Raw genomic sequence first — 25478 nt, 5'->3', positions numbered from 1 at the left:
CGAATACAGACTAACACGGCTGCTACTCTTAAGCCTGTAAAGTCAACCTCCATCTCCGCCTAACCCTCCCCCACCGCCGGACTTCACCCTGAAACTGCGCCATCGGAGGTGGGGGTCTGCCCCCGTGCAACGCGTTGCAGGGCCAGCGCCTCTATACCCGCAGTAACTTCGTAGGTAGTCAACTCTGCTTCCTCGTTACGGGTTGACTGGTTCTGTTTGAAATATACACAACCCATTTTTTTTCTCTTAATATTTTAGTGTACGTCTAGACTGACTTTTAAACTAGAAAGCTGGAGTTATAATGAGGAAACGGAACAGAAGACTGATCGGCCACTGGATTGTTAACTGGTTTTAAGAGTAGCAGCCGTGTTAGTCTGTATTCGCAGAAAGAAAAGGAGGGCTTGTGGCACCTTAGAGACTAACAAATTTATTAGAGCATAAGCTTTCGTGAGCTACAGCTCACTTCATCGGATGGATTGTTAACTGGTGGCGACATCACCTGGCCAAAAAAAAATACGTGGGGGTTGATTATGTTAATACCATGTCAAATTGACTTAGAAATTCACCTACCCTTCCTGCCTTTCTCTTAAACTCCAGCGGGCACACGTGCGGCCTTGCGATTAATTTTTGTTTTTACCGCTGTCTTGTGCCAGGCCGTGTTACCATGAGCTTGCTCCTGAACCCCGAGCCCTTTCTGAACGCGCTGACGGGGAAGCTGAAGTGGGGGATGGAGTACAAGGGCTAACTGCAAAAAGAAAAGGAGTACTTGTGGCACCTTGTAGACTAACAAATTTATTTGAGCATAAGCTTTCGTGAGCTACAGCTCTCTTCATCGGATGCATGCGGTGGAAAATACAGTGGGGAGATTTTCCATTGCATGCATCCAGTGAAGTGAGCTTTAGCTCACGAAAGCTTATGCTCAAATAAATTTGTTAGTTTCTAAGGTGCCACAAGTCCTCCTTTTCTTTTTGCAGATACAGACTAACACAGCTGCTACTCTGAAGGGCTACCTGGTGTCTGTCAATGGCTGCATGAACATGCAGCTTGCAAACACAGAAGAATACGTAGATGGTGCATTGTCAGGACACCTTGGCCTTTGATAAGATGTAACAATGTCCTGTACATCAGAGGAGTAGAAGAAGAAAATGGAGAAATGAGAGAGCAAGTTTGTATATTTCTGGAAAATAAAGATCAGTTTTTCACAACTTTAAAAAAAAATAACCCTTCTACCATGATCTTAAATAAAAAGAACCCTAAGTTTATTTATCAAAAATGTAACACGAACATGCAGAATATAGAAAAAAATAAGGCAGATGTAACAGCAAAATTTTAAATCTTGTCTTGCTTCCAGTTGCAGAGCAGAGAAAACCCCACCCTTGGATTGGTGAGTTTGGCTATGATAGAACCTTAGCCAACTGCTAAAAACTCAGACCACCTGCTACTCCTTTCCCAGTACCATGTTCTGTATCAAAGTGTCCCTTCCTTACTGCTAAAACCTCCAGTTTCCTCATTAACTGCTGCAGTGCTGTTACACTCATAAATTCTGCAGATTTACCACTCTACACGTGACAAATGTATTTGTTTGTTTAAAATCAACACGTGGCAGCCATTACTTATGACTGGTAAAAACTGATGCATTAAAATGGAGAAAGAAGATTTTAAAAATATCATACATTATAGTGTAATGCAACCTTTCATTCTGGGAAATGTAGCTAGCCATTAAGGAAATATATTTTTCTTCCCTAACTGCTGGGTTTTAGTGGTACTCGGATGGATTATGGGTTGATTGACTAAGTTGCAATGATTTGTTTTCCTTGTGTTACATGGTCATCATGTAAGGTTGTCTGGTAAAATAAATAATGAGCCAACTCTCTGGAGCCATATATGATTATGCACATGCCTCTCCTTTCTGGCCCCCCAGAAGGGGAGCACGGGCCAGAAGCTTTTCACCACTGATTATGACTGCAAAGGTTGGGCATTTGACTGGTTAAATATAAAAATAATCACATATTTTAAAGCTCTAATTTATTAGAGCAGTAACAAAACAGACTTTATAAACTCCAATAGACTTAGCCTTAAATCAGGTTCTCAATCTTGTTTTAATCACATCCCAACTTGGCATTTTTTTTTAAATGTGGAATTCCCCCTAAAAAAGTTGGTTGGTCTGCCTCTCCTTCTTGAATGAGGGGCAGCCTGGCCAAATTTAGTGGCATTGTGACCGTAGGTGGCTCACAATGCAACTCACTCAAATTTAGTAATCCCCTAGAAAGTTGGTCATGCCCCACTGATTGAGAATCTCTGTTTTAGATAGATATGCCTAACTACAAAAAGCAGATTACTTAACTGCTGAGTTATTTTAATTCAGGAAAAATGTGAAACACAATGAAATTCACTTCTAAAAAATGAGACTGGCACAGTGATGCAATCAAAAATGTAGGCTGCCACTGACATCAGTTCATTCTTGCTAGGATATTTGACAATATTTGTGATGAGTTTGCATTATTTGACTGGTCAATTGACTGGCTTGCTAAACCTAGACCAGGGGTCGGCAACCTGTGGCACGCGTGCCAAAGACGGCACGCAAGCTGATTTTTAATGGCACGCTGCTGCCTGCCGGGTCCCAGCCGCCAGCCCCGCTCGGCCCGCTGCCGAACCCAGGCCGGGACCCTGGCAGGCAGCAGTATGCCATTAAAAATCCTGTCTGCCCTGGCCCTCTCTTCTCACCCCCCTGCAGGGCCAGGGTGAAGAAACTTGGTTCTGCCAGCTGCTGCTGCAGGGCAGGCAAGCTCTCCCTCCTCCACCTGTTCCCCCAATGTGCTGGGTTCCTGCCCCTCCTCTCACAGGATCATAGGATATCAGTGTTGGAAGGGACCTCAGGAGGTCATCTAGTCCAACCCACTACTCAGAGCAGGACCAATCCCCAATTTTTGGCCCAGATCCCTAAATGCCCCCCTCAAGGATTGAACTGACAACCCTGGGTTTAGCAGACTAATGCTTAAACCACTAAGCTATCCTTCCCTCCCTGCTGCCAATCAGCTGATCGCCCTTGTGATGAGGGGGAGAAGCAGAGCTGCAGCGTGCTCTCGCTGCTCTGGGGAGGAGGCAGAGAAGAGGTTGGGACGGGGCCTTGAGGAAGGGGGGTGGAATCAGGGCATATCCCCTCCAGCCCCCTGCCGTAAGCCGCTCCGGGCAGGAGGCTGTGAGCACCCACATGACCCTAGCTCACACCCTCAGCCCTCTGCCCTGACCCCTACACCCCCCCCCATACACACCCCAGCCCTCTGCCCTGACCTCTGCACTCCCCCCACACACTCCCAGCCCTCTGCCCTGACCCCTGCACCCCCTCACACTTCAGCCTACTGCCCTGAGCCCTGCACCCCCCCACGACTCCAGCCCTGACTCCAGCACCCCACACACATACCCAGCCCTCTGCCCTGACTCCTGCACCCTCCTCACACAACCCTAGCCCCCTGCCCTGACTCCTGCACCCCCCTCACACAACCCTAGCCCCCTGCCCTGACTCCTGCACCCCCAACACAAACCCAGCTCCCCCACACACTATGCCCTGATTCTTGCACCCCCCATATTCTCACCCCCACCCTGAGCACCAAACGGGAACTCATATGTTCCCCCCCACATTCCTACCTGCACCCCTCACACCAAATGGGAGCTGTGGAGCAGTTCTGTGATAATTTATGAATGTTGTATGCTATGTTAACAAGGTTATTGGGAAGTTTACTGTGTGAATACTATACATTGGTTTAATGTAATAGTGTGCTATAAGAAAAACAAGCAGAAAGAAAACGGAATGGATGGAGATAAGTCATCCCTTGAAAAAACACTTGTGTTGTTGAGAGACAATGCCCAAACTATTAACTTTGAATATGCTACCTCCTGATTCCATCTATCTTACAGAACTGGCTTTGAGAAGCAGGGCCAACGCCTGGGATCAAAAAGGACTATAACAGGTTAAAAAGATCTCTCAAGAAGAGGTAGTTGTTGGAGAATTGTTGGGAGAAACCAGACTGACACAGGCACCTCCTGGGATATCTGAAGAAGCTGGGATTGTAGGATTTAAATAAGATAGATATGCTTGTTGGTTGACTGTTGTTTCAAAATCCTTTTTCTCTAAATGCTTTGTTCCTACTATTAAACAGTGCTCTGATTTTGAAAAGGCTGTCTGATCACTAAATTTCACAGTAATCACATACTCCCAGAAGGAAGAACCACAGGTGCCAAATTCTGTCAGATCTCCTGGATAAATATAGTTAATACATAGGATACTAAAAAAAGGAGTACTTGTGATGTCCGATGAAGTGAGCTGTAGCTCATGAAAGCTTATGCTCAAATAAATTTGTTAGTCTCCAAGGTGCCATAAGTAATCTTTTCTTTTTGTGGCTACAGACTAACACGGCTGCTACTCTGAAACCTGACATAGGATACTGTAGCCCAGGGCGTGGTATAAGAGTGGGAGATTTGTAGAATTCCATCCCAGGAGAGGCAAGGGCATGCGGCCTAACATCTAATGGGGTGCACTAAGAGAGACCAGGAAGGGGATGGAGGTGGAGTTAGTCCTACAACCATGAAAAGCCACTTCACAAGCCCTCTATGATAAGAGTTGCAAGAAGGGTGTTCAGGGGTTAGCTGTAGGGGATATGATCCGTATGTACATTTGTTATAACTTAATTAGAGGAACTCGCGTTTCTAAAATTTTGTATTGAATATACTCATTCCTTACCTATGAGGAAATCTACTAGTTCAAAATATAAAGTGTAAATTGTCCCATCAGTATGAACTCGTCTATATATTTTTGAACTTCTACTATGATGTATTCATTTGGTAAGATTTTACTGGCAAAATTGAGTGTAGTCCTTTTTAATGACAAACTCTCTGCCTCATTTTGAGTTTAAACTGGCCTGAATATTTCCTTACGTATTAGTTAGGGCTGTTGATTAATCACAAGTAACTCATGCAATTAACTCAAAAAATTAATTGTGGTTAAAAAATTAATTGTGATTAATCACACTGTTAAAAGAATACCAATTGAAATTTATTAAATATTTTTGGTTGTTTTTTCTACATTTTCAAATAGATTTATTTCTGTTGCAACACAGAATACAAAGTGTACAGTGCTTACTTTATATTATATTTGATTACAAATATTTGCACTGTAAAAATGATAAAGAAAATAAATAGTATTTTTCAGTTCACCTCATACAAGTACTGTAATTCAATCTCTTTATTGTGAAAGTGCAACTTACAAATATATATTTTGTTGTTGTTATATAATGGCACTCAAAAACAAAACTATGTAAAACTTTAGCGCCTACAAGTCCACACAGTTCTACTTCTTGTTCAGCCAACCGATAAGACAAAACAAGTTTGTTTATATTTATGGGAGATACTGCTGTCTGCTTATTTACAATGTCACCTGAAAGTGAGACTGGCATTCGCATGGCACTTTTGTAGCTGGCATTGCAAGGTATTTATGTGCCAGATATGCTAAATGTTTATATTCCCCTTCATGCGTTGGCCACCATTCCAGAGGACATGCTTCCATGCTGATGATGCTTGTTAAAAAAAAAAAAAAATCCATTAATTAAATTTGTGACTGAACTCCTTGGGGGAGAATGGTATGTCTCCTACTCTGTTTTACCCATATTCTGCCATATATTTCATGTTATAGCGGTCTCAGATGATAACCAAGCACATGTTCTTTTTAAGAATTCTTTCACAGCTGATTTGAGAAAATGCAAAGAAGGTGCCAATGTGAGATTTCGAAGGATTGCTACAGCACTCGACCCAAAGTTTAAGAATTGGAAATGCCGTCCAAAATCTGAGAGGGATGAGGTGTGGAGCATGCTTTCAGAAGTCTTAAAAGAGCAACACTCTGATGCAGGAACTACAGAACCTGAACGACCAGAAAATAAAATCAACCTTCTGCTGGTGGCATCTGACTCAGATGATGAAAATGAACATGCATCGGTCTGCTCTCCTTTGGATCGTTATTCAGCAGAACCCGTAATCAGCATGGACCAGTGGTGGGCAACCTGCGGCCCGCATGCAGCCCATCAGGGCAAGCCGCTGGTGGACCGTCAGACCATTTGTTTACATTTGCATGTCCGCCCGCAGCTCCCAGTGGCCGCAGTTTGCCGTTCCCGGCCCAGGGGAGCTGCGGGAAGAGGCGGCGGCCTGGTGACGCAGTCATGACCCCCATATAACCACGACCCGCAGTTTGAGAACCCTGTGCTATCATGTGTTGTAGTTGTATGTAATATGAAGGTGGAAAGGTCACAAGTTTTTCCTCTTATTTCCATGATTCTAACGTTAGGGGTGGATGGGGTGTGTCCTGCCACTTAAAAACTAAATATAATGACAGTTAAGGTAGTGTTTGCTAATTATAGATTTAGGGCTTGCTTCACAGAATTCCAGCTGACTTCAGTGGAAGTTACAGGCAAATGAGAGCTGTAAAAAAGGTTAATGGTGAATGCCTTTCTAGAGAAGCACGATCAACTATAAATTATCCTTCTCTTCTTCTCCTCTCCCTTACCCCATCTGGAATTTCTTACAATGTGAAAAGCCTATTTGGAGACTGTGACTGAGGCTCTTCCATTCCATCTTTCTAGTCTAAAGTCATGTGCATAAGTGTGTTATGAAACTTTTAAATGGTACAGTTACTGTAGAAAAGTAGAAACTCCAACTTTTGATCCAAATTTTTTGATGGCCTCCTGAATACATACAAGGAAAATGATTTTTGACACTTCCCTCATTCAAATTGGATCCAAAGTATGCATAATCGTAAAAAAACCTATAGACAACTGAACATACAGGATGAAATAGCATTTAATAACCTAGATTTTAAAATATGATTGGCCATAGGAGCTGTGCTAAAACCTTATTAAAAACTTTGAAGCAGTTTAAACAAATTCTAAATTAGCAGGTGCACAGTAGCTATTATTCAGAAGTTATTTTATGCAATTATTTAACTAGAAATCCAGGATACTGTTTCATAGGCAAAATGTAAAGATGCCAGTTTCATTTGCTTTGTGACTGAGATTTAGTAAAGTCTACCACTTTAAGAACTGTTCTAAAGGATGCACTATTTCCAAAATTAGCAATTACAGATACAGTAATTAAATTGGATCCATTAAATATGGAGTACAAAATTAGTAGTGTCATTATATTTCCCAGGACGTGTTTTTAAAAATCAATATAATAGGTGGTGTAGAATGCAAGAGGTACAGAAAGTTTAAAGAAAAAACTGCTCTAAAGTCTTTTATCGTGCACTGATTTATTTTACTTTCCCATGCAAATACAGACACCAGTCTGCACACACATATTACATTTCAGGATCAGGGCCTTAGTATCTGTGAACCATCATGAACAGAAAGGAAGACTCTTTCCTGCTCATTTCCAGAATACTGTACTTAAGAGGAAGATAAATTTAGTCAATTCATATACCTAATTTTTTGTCTTTATATTAATTTCAGTTCTTCACTGGATTCATACCTGTAATATGAAACTACTATGTCTTTGGTTTTCATAAAAAGAAAGGGAGTACTTGTGGCACCTTAGAGACTAACAAATTTATTAGAGCATAAGCTTTCGTGAGCTACAGCTCACTTCATCGGATGCATGAAGTGAGCTGTAGCTCACGAAAGCTTATGCTCTAATAAATTTGTTAGTCTCTAAGGTGCCACAAGTACTCCCTTTCTTTTTGCGAATACAGACTAACACGGCTGCTACTCTGAAACCTTTGGTTTTCATGTCTTACTCATTCCTAGGTTTGCTGTGTTGTACCAGTCATCTCAGAAAGCTTTATGGGATCTTTGCTTGCAGTGTTCTCATTTGAGGCTTCCTCATGAGGTTTCTTTTAGTGATTCATTCAGCTCATTCTCATTCATGTACTGAATCGTCTTCCCTGTCAAGTTTGTCCCTTGATGGTTCCTGGTATGTGTCCACAGCTTTACCATCTGCCAAAATGTCCACAACCTTCTCCTTACTTCCTTTCTATGTATGAAAAGAATGAATTTTTGTGTACAAACAAAAACAAATACGCTTTTGGCAAAATAATCAAATCGCATTATTATCTGTTTTGTAATATTTATTTCCATAGATAAAGAATGATGTATAATATCAAAAAGGCAGGATTGCTGTGTATTCATTGATTCTCCTTTTTGAGTGATTTTTAGCAGTCCTATCTAGTTACTTAACTCTTGACAATGCTTATATTTACCTTTGTAACAATTATCTGTTTATTTTCTCAGTCCATTGTGTCTTTATTTTTCTAACTACTTCTTTCATATTATATCATATCATATTATATTCATATTATATACACATTATATATATCATATTTCATATTATATTATATATATATATATATCTCAAGAAATCTGTTACCTACATTCAGGTATTCAGCCAGGCATTCAGATACCTGTGAGGAGTAAGTCCAGAATATACACCTTAACACACTTAAATCTGCCATCACCAAAGATCACATTATGGAACAGGCCACCAAAATACCCCAAGAAAATATGCTTCAATACAGAAATAAACCCCCCTCTGATCACACATCTAGTTGTCACCTATCAAACCACACTGGAATCCATATTGGGGTAACATCAAACAGCTACAACCCATACTTGATGTGGACCCCATCCTGAAAGAAATCTTTTCTGAGCCTCCACTTCTGGCTTCCAAGCAACCCCCAACCTCTTCAAGCTTATCAGGAGCTAGCTCCCCAGAGACAAGAACACACCCACTCAAAGTGGCACCAGACCCTGCAAGCACAACAGATGCAAAACCTGTGGACATATCTCCACTGTTGCGATGGTCAACACTCGACACAACACGCCTTTGAAGAGCCATGGATTCTACACATGCCTATCATAACATGGTAAACCTCATCCAGTGCACAAAATGCCCCAATAGCAACTATGTGGGTGAAACCAGACAAACACTATGCTCTCAAATGAACTCACAAAGGAAAATTATAAGAAAAAACACCCTATCACCTGTGGGTAAACACTTTTCACAAAGTGATCACTCTCTTTCTGACCTATCAGTCCTCATCCTCAAAGGAAACCTGCACAACACTTTCAAAAGATAAGGCAGGAAGCTTAAATTCATAACTCTGCGAAACACTAAAAATCATGGTCTGAATAGAGACACTGGATTTATGGCTTATTACAACAACCTGTAACCCATTAAACCCTTCTTTTTATCCTATGACTGCAGAGGGGTTAACGGGCCACTCTAGAATGGTCCCTTACAATATATGCTATCTATTCCACCTTGCAATTGTGCTGCGACTCTGGCTTGGTTTACAGTACATAGTTAGGTCAATGTAAGGCAGCTTACGTCGACCTAACTCTGTAAGCATCTACATTAAAATGTAGCTCCCACCGATGTAACTCGCCTACTACACTGACTTAACTCTACCTCCCTAAGAGACATAACGCTTAGGTCGACATAGTTAGGTCAATCCTGTGTTAGTGTAGACACTGTGTTGCTTACATCAACTGTCGCTGCCTTTCAGAAGCTGTCCCACAGTGCCCCACGCTGACAGTTAAATAGGTACAAGGGCTTCTAGTGAGAATGCGCACCGCTGTAAGAAGGAGTGTAGTGTGGACATGCAAAAGCAATTTAATTATGGCAGGGGCTGTACATCGATCTAACTTAGGTTGACTGAATTTTGTAGTGTAGACTTGTCTGCTGAGAGTACCTTTGCCAGGCCATGTCTACAGTACATGCTTATATTGGTATAACTACGTCGTTCTGGGGGTGAAAAATCCACACTCCTGAGCAATGTAGTTATACCGACCTGTCCCCTGTTGTACACAGCACTGTGTCAGCAGGAGGGCTTCTCCCATCAACATAGCCATCTCCTCTGTGGAAATGGATTAACTATTCTGACTCTCTCCTGTCAGGATAGAAGCATCTTCATTTAGTAATAAACACTGCAGCTGCGCCAAGGCAGTGTTTTAAATGTACACCTGCCCCCAGACCTGAAGAAGACCTCTCTGTGGCTCGAAAGCATGTCTCTCTCACCAACTATTGGTCCAATAAAAGATATTATCTCACACCTTGTCTTTCTTTCATATTAGGTATATTGAGTCAGGTAAATGATGTTTGGTAATCAATAAACGTAAATCACTCATTTACAGTATTAAATATCAGCTATTCCATTTTCCAGTTAGCGAGAGAAATAATTACCTCTTGAATTCAACACTGTGAAGACAAAGAAAGTTGAGCTAGCCAGACAGCTTTGTTTAGCCATGTTTTTAAAATGTGGACAGGACATCTGACATTTCTGAATTTTAGCAAACCAAGTCCCTCTCTACCTAATAGTTTATAACTTCACCCACTGATCTCTCTTCAGTATCCAATGACAAGTGATTTCACCCACTAGCCATATACCTGTTTCCCAGGGCACCAATATTACCACCCTTTTGCCTTCATCTTCTAGGCTTTTATCTAATACTACAACTTTCTTATTGTTTCATAACAAGTATAACAATAAATTAGTTATTCTCAACACTTTCCTTTAAACTTTTTAAAATAAAGTTTTCATTCATGTGCTGAAATTAAAACTTTATGCGTTTACTATTTAAACATAACATATATGTTATGCTCCTGTAAATATTTCGGAGTGAGACAGCAAAGAAAAAGAAAAACCCAAAGAATAACTAGGTTGCTTTTGTTTTCAGAGAGGAGGAAAAGAATGAATTTTGCACAATTCTCTTTTAAGTCCAAGATTTTCTCCACTTATTTTCATTGTATCTATCCATCTCCCTTTAAAGATGGTAACAGGAAATGCTTCTGATGTCAGCAGGCTAATGGGACTCAAGCAGCTTCTCTGACTACATAGGTTTCAGAGTAGCAGCCGTGTTAGTCTGTATTCGCAAAAAGAAAAAGGAGTACTTGTGGCACCTTAGCAACTAACAAATTTATTTGAGCATAAGCTTTCGTGAGCTACAGCTAAGGTAGGAGTAGGAGTAGGAACTTCTTGTGACAGTGAATTGCAGAAGTTAACATTAAGCAAGAACAGTTTGTTGCTTTTTAAAAACACACCAAGCATCTTATTTACTTCCTTAATTTCTGATACACTCTGGAGAGGTATCTTCGTGACCCCAACAGGTAAATTTTGTTGCACAAGGAACTCTAGTTCACATCCAGTCAGTATGCAGTACATTTACCCAGTTTCTTTTCTATTCATATAATATTGTCCACTCAATCACAAACCATGACTAGTCTTCATTTGGCAATATAGAATTTGATTTTAAACCCATGTTTTCCCACTCTTGTATAGCTGTGTGCTTTTTGAATGCATATTCCCTTTTTTTGGATGAAGGTGTACCGATTCTATTTAAAGTCAGGTTTTCCCTCCTCTAACTTCTTCCCATCATCAACTAGAGACATATATCTGTGAGTGTAGATAGCATCCATGGCAGTGACTTAAGAGATTAGTCCACGGTCCCAGGTGTTAATGATTTTTGCCATATGTTTCATGCTAGGGCGTCTGCTACAAACTACAATTTTGTTACACTCATAAGGTGTCACTCCTGTTTAAAAAGGCATATCATCAGCCCTCCACCTGCAACAGAACTATTAATGTTCACAAAGAGCCTGCACTGCAGTGACAAGGTTAAGGTGTGTGTATGAATGTGAGCTAGGCAATTAATAGATAAGGACAGGAGTGGTCAATCTGAGCCTGAGGAGGAGCTAGAATTTACCAATGTACATTGCCAAAGAGCCACAGTAATAAGTCAGCAGCCCCAATTCTGCTCCCGCTCCCACCCCCCCCCCCACACTCCCAGTGCCTCCCACCCACTGGCAGCCCCACCAATCAGCACCGTCCCCTCCCTCCCTGCACCTCCTGATCAGCTGTTTCGTGGCATGCAAGAGACTCTTTGGCGGGGAGGAGCGAGAGCATGGCCAGCTCAGGGGAGGGGACGGGAAGGCGTGGAGTGGGAGCAGGGCCTGTGGCAGAGCCAGGGGTTGATCAGTGAGCACCCCCTTGCACATTGGAAAGTTGGCGCCTGTAGCTCCAACCCCGGAGTCGATGCCTATACAAGGAGCCGCATATAACTTCTGAAGAGCCGCATGTGGCTCCAGAGCCACAGGATGGCCACCCCGTTTAAGGAAATAGAGTCAGACTACCTTACTTTGGAAATTCCTAGCTTTAATCAGGCTACGGCACAACATTAATTAAAAAGACACTCAGACATTTGGCTACAAAACTTAAATTACCTTTGTGATTTTTTTTGTTAAATATATGGCTTTTACTCTAGTTTAGCTGGGTTTTCTTACATTAAAATTCTTCCAAGAACATTTTCATTCTTTAAACTGGCTCATAATGTAAGTCCCACAAATAATAAAACTATGATGCATTCTATTCCTTAACTAAACTGAAAAATGCAGCACATTTCCAGCATATTGTTTCCCAGGCAGATTAAAAATTGACTGACTTTTTACTTGTTTGTTGCCATACATTTTCTTGTTTTATAGAAAAACATTTTTATGGACAAATCATGTTATATCTAAAACACAAAATTATCTACATAAAAAAAGAGGTTGCTGAAGTCATTCTATATTTGATTAAAGATTGGTGCTTGTCTAGCGGTGTATGTTAACCCGCTTTTTCAAAGTGTGTTATGTAATCATGGACTACACAGGCAGAGTACAGAGGAACATTAACTGTAGTACCTATGAATGGAGCCAGTAAGACTGTTGAGAACATGTGGTGAGAAAAACTGTTTAGACATTATTTGTATTGTTAGGTATAATACTTACTCTAAATAACAGTCTCATCATCCTCTATCACCGTTGCCAAATTAGGGGTTCCAGACTTGTTGATCAGTTCTGCTGTCATCTTTCTTGGATACTGTTCAATAATGATCTTCTGTGATAAAAATTACATTTGATTCAAACAAACAAAAAGAGAAACAGACAGACTACATGCCTCATCTCTTTCCCAATAAGACAATGAGGTTTTGCCATTGACTGCAGTGGGAGCAGAATTAGCCCTATACAGAATATTTTTCTAAATTCTTTAACAGTAAGGGTATGTCTCCATTACACACCTAAATTGACCTATATTAGGGTGACTTACAGCCACCACAGTAATTACTGTGGTGATGCATGTCCACACTACTCTCCTTGGGTCAGCGGTGCATCCTCACCAGGAGGAGGCCGGGTGGAGCGGGGAAGAGGAGCTCAGGCTTCTCACCTCGGCTCATAGATGGAAGTGGAGTCTGAAGCTGGCTTCCCTTCTCGCCCTGGCTCCCAGCAGGGAGTGGGACGGGGTAGCTGGGCTCTAGCTGCCTGGCTTTCTTGTCAATTTCATGTCAAGAGCCACAAAATTGACAAGACAGCCGACGTGAGGGACACTGTCTACACAGATGCTGTGTCACTCTAACTACACCAATATAAGCCTTACGCCTTTTTTGGAGGTGGAGTTATTATGTCGGTGTAGTAGGGCACTTACATTGGTAGGAAGAAGGCTATAGTGTGGACACTGACATAATTAGGTCGACATAAGGCTGCCTTCTGTCGACCTAACTGTGTAGTGTAGACCAGCCCTTAGTGCTGAGAACTTCAAACTGGCAGGCTAAGTAGCACATTATCTCCCAGTAGCTCACACTTCTGTTCTTCATTTCAGCAATGTCCAACTTCACTCATGTTGCTGGTTGTGAGATGCCACGCAACTCATGGAGAGCCAGCCCCTGGAGTCTCATCTGCATTGGGGAATTTCCTGCCATTGCTAACTCTGGTTCAGCTCCACCAATGGTCATGACTTTGGGAGCCTCTGATGGGATGCACAAACCACACACTGGGCTCAAAGGACAATACTGGGCCCAGGTAGCCCCACTCTTCCAGACCAGCATGTCCTAGCTGGGGAGAAAGCTTAAAATGGAGCAACCCATCTTAGATTGGGGAGGAAGTCAGACCTTTCCTGGGGGCTCCTGAACAAGGGTGTTGAAGAAGTCTCCCGGTGAGGAAGGGGACTGAGCTTGGTTGGGGTTGAAAGTTTAGTTGTCTTTTTTTCCCCTTTTGTTATCTTATATTGTACTTGGAACGTTGGGGAGAGACAGATGGTAGGAAGTGACCCAGCTGGTAACTCCGAGGGCCCTGAGTCAGATCCTGGTGGAATTGGAGGGCCTGGGCTCCCTTATCAAGTGTCCCTGCTGCAGGAGGTGTATAAGCCTCATTCCCCACTGCCTTCACTCCCTGTAAAAAGAGGGCAAGGACACTGAAAACCTGAGGCAAAGCTAAGCCCATACACACAGGTAAGAAACTGGACTGACACCCCAAGGCTCCCTTTCTCCTCCTTCTCTCTCTCTCTCGCTCCCTTTCCCCAGTCGATTCACAGTATGAATAGGAACAATGGAAGCAGTCATTACATGGAACAAGGGATCCTGGTCTAAGGAGTTTGGCCAGTAAGACTTTTGAGAACATGTGGTGAGAAAAACTTTGCTTTGAATTTAACATGGCTTGCTGAGTTAGGCAATAGTTGCGTTTTATCTGTATTTTTCTTGTAACTCCATTTGAGATAACAAGATTAGTGCATATCAGTTCTATTAATAAAATGACAGACTTTATATATGTCAAGGTTCCTTCCCCACTCTGAACTCTAGGGTACAGATGTGGGCACCTGCATAAAAAAACTCCTAAGATTACTTTTAACAACTTAGGTTAAAACTTCCCCAAGGTACAGACTATTTTACCCTTTGCCCTTGGACTTCCACTGCCACCACCAAACGTCCGGATTTATTTTTTGAGAAAGAGTTGTTTGGAAATGTCTTTCCCCCCAAAATCCTCACCAAAACCTTGCACCCCCTGCCTTGATAAAAATCCTCACCAATTTGCATAGGTGACTACAGACCCAAACCCTTGGATCTTAAGAACAATGAAAAAAGCATTCAATTTCTTACAAGAAGAATTTTAATATAAGAAAAGGTAAAAAGAATCATCTCTGTAAAATCAGGATGGTAAATACCTTACAGGGTAATTAGATTCAAAACATAGAGAATCCCTCTAGGCAAAACCTTAAGTTACAAGAAAGACACAAAGACAAGAATATTCATTCTATTCAGCACAGTCTAATTTCTCAGCCATTTAAAGAAATCATAATCTAACGCACAGCTAGCTAGATTACTTACTAAATTCTAAGACTCCGTTCTTGTTCTGTCCCCAGCAAAAGCATCACACAGACAGACCCTTTGTGTTTCCCTCCCTCCAGCTTTGAAATTATCTTGTCTTCTCATTGGTCATTGTGGTCAGGTGCCAGCGAGGTTATCTTAGCTTCTTATCCCTTTACAGGGGAAAGGCTTTTTCCTCTGGCCAGGAGGGATTTTAAAGGAGCTTACCCTTCCCTTTATATTTATGACAATATACAAGCTTGTTTTGTCCAGGATAGGGCTGGGCAGTACAAGACCCTACCTTTCTGGGGAAAAATCTGGGAGTGGGGTCACCCTGCAGTATAATTCATGTTGGTAAGAACCTGAGTGTGACTGGCATGCTGCAAGTGCACACAGAGATAGCTCAGGTTTCAGAGTAGCAGCAAGCTGTAGCTCACAAAAGCTTATGCTCAAATAAATGTTTTAGTCTCTAAGGTGCCACAAGTCCTCCTTTTCTTTTTTAGAGATAGCTCAGAGTAACTTACATGCTAGAGGGTGTTTGTGAGCAGTCTTGAGTGGAAGCAGCAATGCACTGTAAAGGGCACCCCAGGTTAGAGGGCAGGGGTGACACATCTACTTGTTAGTTTAGATTGTATCCCAGCTATCTCACACCCACTAGACTACCTGGCCCTCCGCAGACCCTATCACACTGCCCTAGAGCAGGGTTTCTCAACCCGTGAATCAGGACCTAAAATTGGGTTACCAGAATGTTTCAAAGGGTAGCGTGACATTTCCTGTGGCTCCTGTCCCATGAGGCTGGCTGGGCTTGTCTTTCTGCTGTAGGCACTGCAACCTCTGGGGTCCCAGCGCAACTCAGGCTTGGCCCAGTTGTCATGATGATGGAAGTCTGAGTAGGTCAAATTTGAGTGAGTGGCACTGCAAACCCATGGGCCAGGTCACAACTCACACAGGTTTGGTCTAGTCAGGTGGGCAAAGCCAAACCAGAGCAGTGCTACAATCCTGGACGTTGCAATGACCAGAGCCAAAAGCCAAGCCTAGCCAGCCCCACAGCACAGGAGCTGCAGGAGCTGCCACTGTGGGGTGAGTGCCGGCAGGACCCCTCTACCCCGTCCCAAGTGGGCAGAACCCAACCAAAGCTACCCCAGAGCCTCCACCCCCAGACTATTTCCTAAGTTGTGACAGGTCATAAACCAGGGGTCTCAAACATGCAGCGGCCCGCGGAGTTATTTCCTGTGGCCCACCATAGGTGCCAACTCCCTGGGTGCTCCAGGGCTGGAGCACCAAGGGGGAAAAATTAGTAGGTGCTCTGCACCAATCGGAAGCCACCCCTTTTTCCTCCCTCCCCCCAGCACGCTGCATCCCTGCTCCTCCGCCTACCTCCCAGCACTTCCCGCCGCCAAACAACTGTTTGGCAGCGCTGAGGATTTTCCAGGAGGGATGAGGGAGGAGTGGGGATGCCGTGCTCAGGGGAGGAGGCGGAGAAGAGGTGGGGCTGGGGCAGGGATTTGGGGAAGAGGTTGGAATAGGGGTAGGGAGGGGACCGAGTTGGGGTGGGAACATTGGGGAAGGGGTTGGAATGGGGGCAGGGAAGGGTGGGAGGAGGTGGGGCAGGGGTGAGGCCTCATGAAATGGGTGGAGTGGGGACGGGGACGGGGGCAGAGGGGGCGACATTTATGCTATCATTATAATAGGAGAAGGTGCTTGTTCGACCTCAGAGTTGGGTGAACTATTCAGTCATTATAGCCTTCTTCCTCTTTGTGAATTGTCTGCAAACATACTAAGATTTTTATTAATTGAACTTAAATTTATTCATTGGCTTAACTTCAGCATGTTAAATAAGACACGTTCAAATTCAGGTACTTTATTGTACATATTTAAATAGAAATCCTATAGGTTATAAAGGTCTTCCAGTTGTTGTTTTATGATTTTTTTTTTAAATACTGACCATATATAAAATCCTGAGATTCAGGATTTTAAAAAAAGATTCAGGAGTTTAAAAAAAGTTAATACATTGACTTTTAATAGCATGTTATATTACTCTTCATTTTTTTTCATTTTTGACTATACTTTTGTATTGTTGAATGAAAAGGTTTCAGTGATGTGGTCATCTGGCCAATGTACTAGTCCTCATGTGGCCCTCATGGTGATTTGAGTTTGAGATCCCCACCATAAACAGTTACAAATGGGTCATGAGCCCAAAAAGGTTGAGAAGCACTGCCCTAGAGAAGACTAACTAAAGGCTGCTGCCAGCAATTAAAGCAGTTTTGGTTAGACCTCTTAAGTCATATTCGTAACACTTGGAGGCCAGAAGGGACGATTAGATCATCTAGTCTGACCTCCTGTGTTTCATTGGCCATTAAATTTCACCCAGTTGTTCCTGTATTGAACCCAGTAACTTGTGTTTGACTACAACATATCTTCCAGAAAGGCATCCAATCTTGATCTGAAGACATCAAGAAATGGAAAATCTATTATCTCCCTTGGTAGTTTGTTGCAGTGGTTAATCACCGTCATTGTTAAAAATGTGTGCCTAATTTTTCATTTGGGTTGAGTTTCCAGCCACTGGTTCTTGTTACGCCTGTCTCCACTAGATCAAAGAGCCCTTTAGTACCCTTCTCCCTGCGAAAGTGCTTACATACTGTAATCAAGAGACCTGAAGAAGAGCTCTGTGTAAGCTCAAAAGCTTGTCTCTCTCACCAACAGAAGATGGTCTAATAATAGATTTTACTTCACCCACCTTGTCTCTCTAATACCATCACCAAGTCACTGCTCAGACTATGTCTACATACAGACCTTACAGCGGTACAGCTGTACTGCTGTGGCTGTGCCACTATAAGGCCTCTCATGTAGCCCCTCTATGCTGTTCACATCAGTGCTTTTGTTGGTGAAATTTATGTCGGTCAGGGGTGTGGTTTTTCATGAGCTGTTGGATTATAATCTAAATTTCCCTTTTAGCCAGGTAATTGGAGACACTATGAGAATTCCTTTTCTTTTATCTGTAATATGGGGATTAAAATGATTTACTTATCTATTCTAATTACAGGAGTATTGTGAGGATTAATTTTTTAATGTTAAAAAACCCATTTTAGATTAAAACTATTGCATTATTAGATTAAAATATAAAATAGTTTTATTAAGATTCAATTTTCAAAAGCATGTAAAGATAATAAGATTTCAGGTTTAAAATGTAGTACACAAGATTAAATTCTGCCAGACCTGATAATGTGCTTCAGTTTTCTGCTTGATCAGGAGCTCTTCTGCTTTCAGTTTTTGTACCACTTCCAGTTCTATAAGGGCCTTTGCACGATCTTTTATCAGCTTGGCCCTCTCTACCTTCCTCTAGTGTTTTGGAAAAATTATGACATTGACCAATGACAAAATATGGAAACTAAAATCAGCCATGTTGGGATTAAATGGCAAAAAAGATTTTTTTAAAATGGAGGGAAATTCACTTCTTCTTCTTTATTTAAATTTTTCTTGTGTTTGTAAAGCCAGTATGCCAGATAATTAATTGGGTCTGCTGGCCGATGCTCTGCCACATCTGCAAGTCCTTCAGTTAAGCATTTTCTTATGCATTTCTTGAGGTACTCTGTATCCATTCTTATCTTCTACCAAGTGCTGCACCAGTATATTAACTGAAATGTTTCAGACATTATTGAAAAAAGAAAAGGAGTACTTGTGGCACCTTAGAGACTAACAAATTTATTAGAGCATAAGCTTTCGTGAGCTACAGCTCACTTCATCGGATGCATTTGGTGGAAAAAACAGAGGAGAGATTTATATACACACACACACACAGAACATGAAACAATGGGTTTATCATCCGATGAAGTGAGCTGTAGCTCATGAAAGCTTATGCTCTAATAAATTTGTTAGTCTCTAAGGTGCCACAAGTACTCCTTTTCTTTTTGCGAATACAGACTAACACGGCTGCTACTCTGAAAACTGTAAGGAGAGTGATCACTTAAGATAAGCCATCACCAACAGCAGGGGGGGGAAAGGAGGAAAACCTTTCATGGTGACAAGCAAGGTAGGCTAATTCCAGCAGTTAACAAGAATATCAGAGGAACAGTGGGGGGTGGGGTGAGAGGGAGAAATACCATGGGGAAATAGTTTTACTTTGTGTAATGACTCATCCATTCCCAGTCTCTATTCAAGCCTAAGTTAATTGTATCCAGTTTGCAAATTAATTCCAATTCAGCAGTCTCTCGTTGGAGTCTGTTTTTGAAGCTTTTTTGTTGAAGTATAGCCACTCTTAGGTCTGTGATCGAGTGACCAGAGAGATTGAAGTGTTCTCCAACTGGTTTTTGAATGTTATAATTCTTGACGTCTGATTTGTGTCCATTCATTCTTTTGCATAGAGACTGTCCAGTTTGGCCAATGTACATGGCAGAGGGGCATTGCTGGCACATGATGGCATATATCACATTGGTAGATGCGCAGGTGAACGAGCCTCTGATTGTGTGGCTGATGTGATTAGGCCCTATGATGGTATCCCCTGAATAGATATGTGGACAGAGTTGGCAGCGGGCTTTGTTGCAAGGATAGGTTCCTGGTTTAGTGGTTCTGTTGTGTGGTGTGTGGTTGCTGGTGAGTATTTGCTTCAGATTGGGGGGCTGTCTGTAAGCAAGGACTGGTCTGTCTCCCAAGATCTGTGAGAGTGATGGGTCATCCTTCAGGATAGGTTGTAGATCCTTGATGATGCGTTGGAGAGGTTTTTGTTGGGGGCTGAAGGTGATGGCTAGTGGCGTTCTGTTGTTTTCTTTGTTGGGCCTGTCCTGTAGTAGGTGACTTCTGGGTACTCTTCTGGCTCTGTCAATCTGTTTCTTCACTTCAGCAGGTGGGTATTGTAGTTGTAGGAATGCATGATAGAGATCTTCTAGGTGTTTGTCTCTGTCTGAGGGGTTGGAGCAAATGCGGTTATATCGTAGCGCTTGGCTGTAGACAATGGATCATGTGGTATGATCTGGATGAAAGCTAGAGGCATGTAGGTAGGAATAGCGGTCAGTAGGTTTCCGATATAGGGTGGTGTTTATGTGACCATCGCTTATTAGCACCGTAGTGTCCAGGAAGTGGATCTCTTGTGTGGACTGGTCCAGGCTGAGGTTGATGGTGGGATGGAAATTGTTGAAATCCTGGTGGAATTCCTCAAGAGCTTCTTTTCCATGGGTCCAGATGATGAAGATGTCATCAATGTAGCGCAAGTAGAGTAGGGGCATTAGGGGACGAGAGCTGAGGAAGCTTTGTTCTAAGTCAGCCATAAAAATGTTGGCATACTGTGGGGCCATGCGAGTACCCATCGCAGTGCCGCTGATTTGAAGGTATACATTATCACCAAATGTGAAATAGTTATGGGTCAGGACAAAGTCACAAAGTTCAGCCACCAGGTTAGCCGTCAACATCCTCTACAGCAAACAGGGAAAGATTAAGAATGAGCTCTCAAAACTGGATACTCTCATAAAGAACCAACCTTCCACACAAACTTCCTCGTGGCTGGACTTTACAAAAACTAGACAAGCCATTTACAAAACACACTTTGCTTCTCTACAAAAGAAAAAGGACTCTAAGCTATCTAAACTACTATATGCCACAAGGGGCCACAACAATGGTTCCCGTAACCCACCCAGCAATATTGTTAATCACAGCCCCCCAATCTGAAGCAAATACTCACCAGCAACCACACACCACACAACAGAACCACTAACTCAGGAACCTATCCTTGCAACAAAGCCCGCTGCCAACTCTGTCCACATATCTATTCAGGGGATACCATCATAGGGCCTAATCACATCAGCCACACAATCAGAGGCTCGTTCACCTGCGCATCTACCAATGTGATATATGCCATCATGTGCCAGCAATGCCCCTCTGCCATGTACATTGGCCAAACTGGACAGTCTCTATGCAAAAGAATGAATGGACACAAATCAGACGTCAAGAATTATAACATTCAAAAACCAGTTGGAGAACACTTCAATCTCTCTGGTCACTCGATCACAGACCTAAGAGTGGCTATACTTCAACAAAAAAGCTTCAGAAACAGACTTCAACGAGAGACTGCTGAATTGGAATTAATTTGCAAACTGGATACAATTAACTTAGGCTTGAATAGAGACTGGGAATGGATGAGTCATTACACAAAGTAAAACTATTTCCCCATGGTATTTCTCCCTCCCACCCCACCCCGCACTGTTCCTCTGATATTCTTGTTAACTGCTGGAATTAGCCTACCTTGCTTGTCACCATGAAAGGTTTTCCTCCTTTCCCCCCCTGCTGCTGGTGATGGCTTATCTTAAGTGATCACTCTCCTTACAGTGTGTATGATAAACCCATTGTTTCATGTTCTCTGTGTGTGTGTGTATATAAATCTCTCCTCTGTTTTTTCCACCAAATGCATCCGATGAAGTGAGCTGTAGCTCACGAAAGCTTATGCTCTAATAAATTTGTTAGTCTCTAAGGTGCCACAAGTACTCCTTTTCTTTTTGCGAATACAGACTAACACGGCTGCTACTCTGAAACCAGACATTATTGAGTGAGAACATGTGCACTAACAAAAGGTTTCATATGGACATTGGTGGTCATGCAAACCTCTTTACATTGCCTTGGTGATACATCTCAACCTTGACATGGGGAACGATTTCTGGTAGTAAAGGAGTAATTCAGCCTGAATGGCCAATACATTCTTGGCCTTAATGGCCTATGCATTCTCCTTAATGGCCAATACATACAGCTAAGAAAGGTGGCAACTGAGTTGTTGGTTTTGTGAGATGGACAACACTATACTGACAGGTTTCAAAGTAGCAGCCGTGTTAGTCTATATTCACAAAAAGAAAAGGAGTACTTGTGGCACCTTAGAGACTAACAAATTTATTTGAGCATAAACTTTCGTGAGCTACAGCATCAATCTTGGTAAAATATTACTCTTTAAATATTTTTTATTCCCACTGGATCTGCAGTATAGCCTTAATTAGCACAATCTGCATGGCACTGAACCAAACGCAACAGTCTTAGTTTTCATTTTTCACAGAGTACGAAATGTAGGATTTATAAAGAAGATTCCAGGCTAATCTAGACAGCCTAAGTGGCTTTTACTGAAGAAAGTATAAATGATAAGAAACTGACAGTGCAGTGAAAATTATGGGAGTAAGTACTAAGGCTATGTGTACACTATGGACCTTACAGCAGCACAGCTGTACCACTGCAACTGCGCCGCCATAAGGTCTCCCAGATAGCCACTCTACACCAGCAGAAGAGAGCTCTCCCACCAGCATAATTAAAGCACCCCCAAGAAGCGGCGGCAGCCTTGGCAGTGGTGCTGTCCACACCAGCTCTTTTGTTGGTGAAACTTATGTGTTTTTTCACACCTTTGACCAACAAAAGTTTTACTGACAAAAGTGCTAATGTAGGCAAAGCCTAACAGTATGTCTATATTTAAATGTTACAACGGCACAACTCTGTAATGCTTCAGTGTAAACACTACCTCCACCAATGGGGAGGAGTTTTTCCATTGGTGTAGATAATCCACATCCCTGAGAGGTTGTAGCTAGGTTGATGGAAAGAGTCTTCCATTGACCTAGTGCTATCTACATCAGGGATTAGGTTGACATAGCTACGTTTCTCAGGGGTGTGGATTTTTCACACCGTTGAGAGACTTAGCTATAGTGATGTAAATTCCTAGCGTAGACTGGGCTTCAGACTGAATCTTTATTCCAGGGAAATTCTGTGCTACTGTGTGTGCGAATAGTTAATGAGCTGTGCATATTTTTATTTTTTTCGCAGAAAAAAGTTTCCACTGAATGTTGCTGCAGTTCCACCTTTTGCCCACGAGAGGACACAGGAGACAGACAGAATGTGGCGCGGGAGGTGGGGGGTCAGACAAGGGTTCATAGGGGCTAGTGGGGGAGGACAGACTGGGGCATTGTGCTGAATGGGAGCGGAGGCATAGGGCCACAGGGGGGAGGGAGGTGCAGGGCCACACTGTGATGGGAGAGGGGGTGTAGAGCTACAAGAGGCAGGGGAGTGGCTGGGTGGGGGCACAGCAGGAGTGAAATTAAGCTGGTACGGGCAGTACAGCATACTGGTAAAAAGTGGCTGCCGGTACCAGCCCGTACCCAGCTGACTTTAAAGCGCGGCCGCGGAAGTGCTTGAACATTGGCACCCCACTGAGTCCCTTCTGGCAGGGCCGCCGACGGGGGGAGCGCAAAAGGGACAGCGATGTTAAAGCGCTGCTGCAGCAAAGGACCCTGCTTAAAGCACTGCCATGGCAGCGCTTTAACGTCGTTGCCCTTCCCCCATCCCCCCCACTCCGGCTGGAGCTTTAAACCACGGCAGGAGCCCCGGGCAGTGCAGGCCAGGCAGCGTGGATGGGCTGGCTGGGGGATGTTGACCTCCCAGCCCCGCCCCTTCTGCCTGAGGTGCTGGCTCCCATACTGGTAATCCTGTCTTTTACTTTCACCCTGGGGCACAGAGACACATGGGGAAAGAGGTTTCAGAGTAGCAGCCCTGTTAGTCTGTATTCGCAAAAAGAAAAGGAGTACTTGTGGCACCTTAGAGACTAACAAATTTATTAGAGCATAAGCTTTCGTGAGCTACAGCTCACTTCATCGGATGCATTTGGTGGAAAAAACAGAGGAGAGATTTATATACACATACACAGAGAACACTTCATCGGATGCATTTGGTGGAAAAAACAGAGGAGAGATTTATATACACATACACAGAGAACATGAAACAATGGGTCATGTTCTGTGTGTGTGTGTGTATATAAATCTCTCCTCTGTTTTTTCCACCAAATGCATCCGATGAAGTGAGCTGTAGCTCACGAAAGCTTATGCTCTAATAAATTTGTTAGTCTCTAAGGTGCCACAAGTACTCCTTTTCTTTATGGGGAAAGAGGGAGAAGGTACAAAGCCACATAGGGACGTGGGGGGGGGAGGATGGTGCAGGGCCACATTGGAATTGGGGGGAGAGGGTGCCTGAGTGCAGGTGGAGGGACTCATGTGGACTGGGCGTGCAGGAACACATTGGGACAGGGGCAGATGTGCCTGACTGAAAGGGAGATGCTAGGGGTCAACTAGGGTCTGGAGGGGGGTAGCTCCCTAACAATCCTTCCCGTCCCACAAAAAACCTGTTCCATACTTTTCCTACCCATACCCTCATTTCCCACCCATTCCCACAACGCTCCAAGTTCACACCCAGGCTCCTTCCCAGCAATTCACTTCCCTCTCCCTCAGCTCCTCCATTACCCCGACTCCCCCAAGCATTTGCTTTAGAAGGGTGCGGGAAATATTGTTCTGTATTGTAGTTTAAATGAATTATTACTCAGATATCTGTATTAAGACACCTAGTAAGGAATCTATTTGTCAAAAAACATTTCCTGAATCTTTTTTCTTGTCTGTATTGTTACAGACATACCTGCTGACCGATATTTTGAAATAAATGACCAAAACTAATTGAAACTGGTGTGATTATATGGTGTTACTTTGAAAAATAAAATATGCAGAATTTTCAAACACTGTGCACAGAATTTTTATTTTTTTGTTGTAGAATTCCACCAGGAGTAAAGTCTTGTACACCGGAGTCTGCTTGAGTGGGAGCCCCTACTGTCCAGGTTTCAGAGTAGCAGCCGTGTTAGTCTGTATTCGCAAAAAAGAAAAGGAGTACTTGTGGCACTTTAGAGACTAACAAATTACTGGGGTTATTCTGTCCTCTCCAGGAACAGACCAGGGGCTCTTTACCTTCCCCATGGGTAGCTACCGCAATGAGCAGCCAGGGAGGTGGCACGCTGCTGGTATTACACGAGTGAGAGTAGCAGAGGTTTCTCTCGTGTAAAGATCAGTCACTTGGTGTAGGGAACGGGACAGTCCTTTGACCCCAGGGTGACAGGCTCCCGAGCCGGGCTGCACGCTGGAGCCCCCCCCACTATCACTCCCGCCCCAGGCTGCGTGTGCGGGGCTGACCCCACCAGATGCCCGCTGCGATGCTGCCGCCCAGGGGTGGGCGGAGCGCGGTCGGGTCCCGCAGAGCCAGGCACTACTCCCCGCATCTCTCTGCGCGCCGGGACCGCGCTCTTCGCCGCGAGGGGCAGGACCCTGCGCCCCCGGTCCGGCCCACACGCCGGGATCCCACCCGGTCCGGCTCTCCAAAGCGATCTGCCCTCGGGCCAAGCCGATGCTCTGCCAACGCCCAGGCCCGAGGGGGTTAACCCCGCCACCGTACTCACGTGACAGCCCCCGGCCCCGCCCCCAGCACCAATCCCACCGCCTGGGGCACGCGGGCGGCGGCCTGGCCACGGGACGCTCCCGAGCCCGCCCCTCCCACTCCGCGCGCTGG

At 43.5% G+C, this 25478-nt stretch overlaps 1 protein-coding gene and 1 long non-coding RNA gene across 4 annotated transcripts; one reads left to right on the top strand and one right to left on the bottom strand.

Moving 5' to 3' along the window:
- Positions 1-35: 35 nt before the first annotated feature.
- LOC122461023 lies at positions 36-5054 on the top strand. The gene is made up of 3 exons (XR_006282703.1): positions 36-174; positions 975-1165; positions 3916-5054. It is a non-coding gene; the product is annotated as an uncharacterized LOC122461023 (long non-coding RNA).
- A 1222-nt stretch (positions 5055-6276) lies between these two features.
- LOC122461062 (DPY30 domain-containing protein 1-like) lies at positions 6277-25385 on the bottom strand. Of its 3 annotated transcripts, none has more exons than XR_006282764.1 (5): positions 25369-25383; positions 18599-18781; positions 12799-12907; positions 7755-8010; positions 6277-7531 (listed from the first exon to the last, which is right to left on the bottom strand). XR_006282764.1 is itself a non-coding variant. In XM_043518951.1 (5 exons), the coding sequence occupies exons 3-5, from the start codon at positions 18743-18745 to the stop codon at positions 12800-12802; spliced, it is 378 nt and encodes a 125-aa protein (XP_043374886.1). In that variant the 5' UTR covers positions 18746-18781; positions 22429-22433; positions 24991-25343; the 3' UTR covers position 12799. The 3 variants fall into 3 exon arrangements, 2 of the variants coding, with proteins under 2 accessions (XP_043374886.1, XP_043374887.1); XM_043518951.1 differs by lacking the exons at positions 6277-7531; positions 7755-8010; positions 25369-25383 and adding exons at positions 18363-18485; positions 22429-22433; positions 24991-25343; XM_043518952.1 differs by lacking the exons at positions 6277-7531; positions 7755-8010 and adding an exon at positions 18363-18485 and having other exon boundaries at positions 25369-25385.
- Between the last annotated feature and the right edge of the window lie 93 nt (positions 25386-25478).

The sequence above is a fragment of the Dermochelys coriacea genome, chromosome 7 (genome assembly GCF_009764565.3).
Source record: "Dermochelys coriacea isolate rDerCor1 chromosome 7, rDerCor1.pri.v4, whole genome shotgun sequence".
NCBI classification, from domain to species: Eukaryota; Metazoa; Chordata; order Testudines; family Dermochelyidae; genus Dermochelys; species Dermochelys coriacea.
This window is presented reverse-complemented; position numbering and strand designations above follow the sequence as displayed.

Excerpts from the sequence above, each read along its gene's own strand:
- LOC122461062 (XM_043518952.1), bottom strand. The coding sequence starts at position 18,745 with ATGGATACAGAGTACCTCAAGAAATGCATAAGAAAATGCTTAACTGAA. Across the intron at positions 18,486-18,598 it reads ATTTAAATAAAGAAGAAGAA|AGGAAGGTAGAGAGGGCCAA; the intron begins GTGAATTTCCCT and ends CCAAAACACTAG. Across the intron at positions 12,908-18,362 it reads AAACTGAAGCACATTATCAG|AAGATCATTATTGAACAGTA; the intron begins GTCTGGCAGAAT and ends TTTTTATCACAG.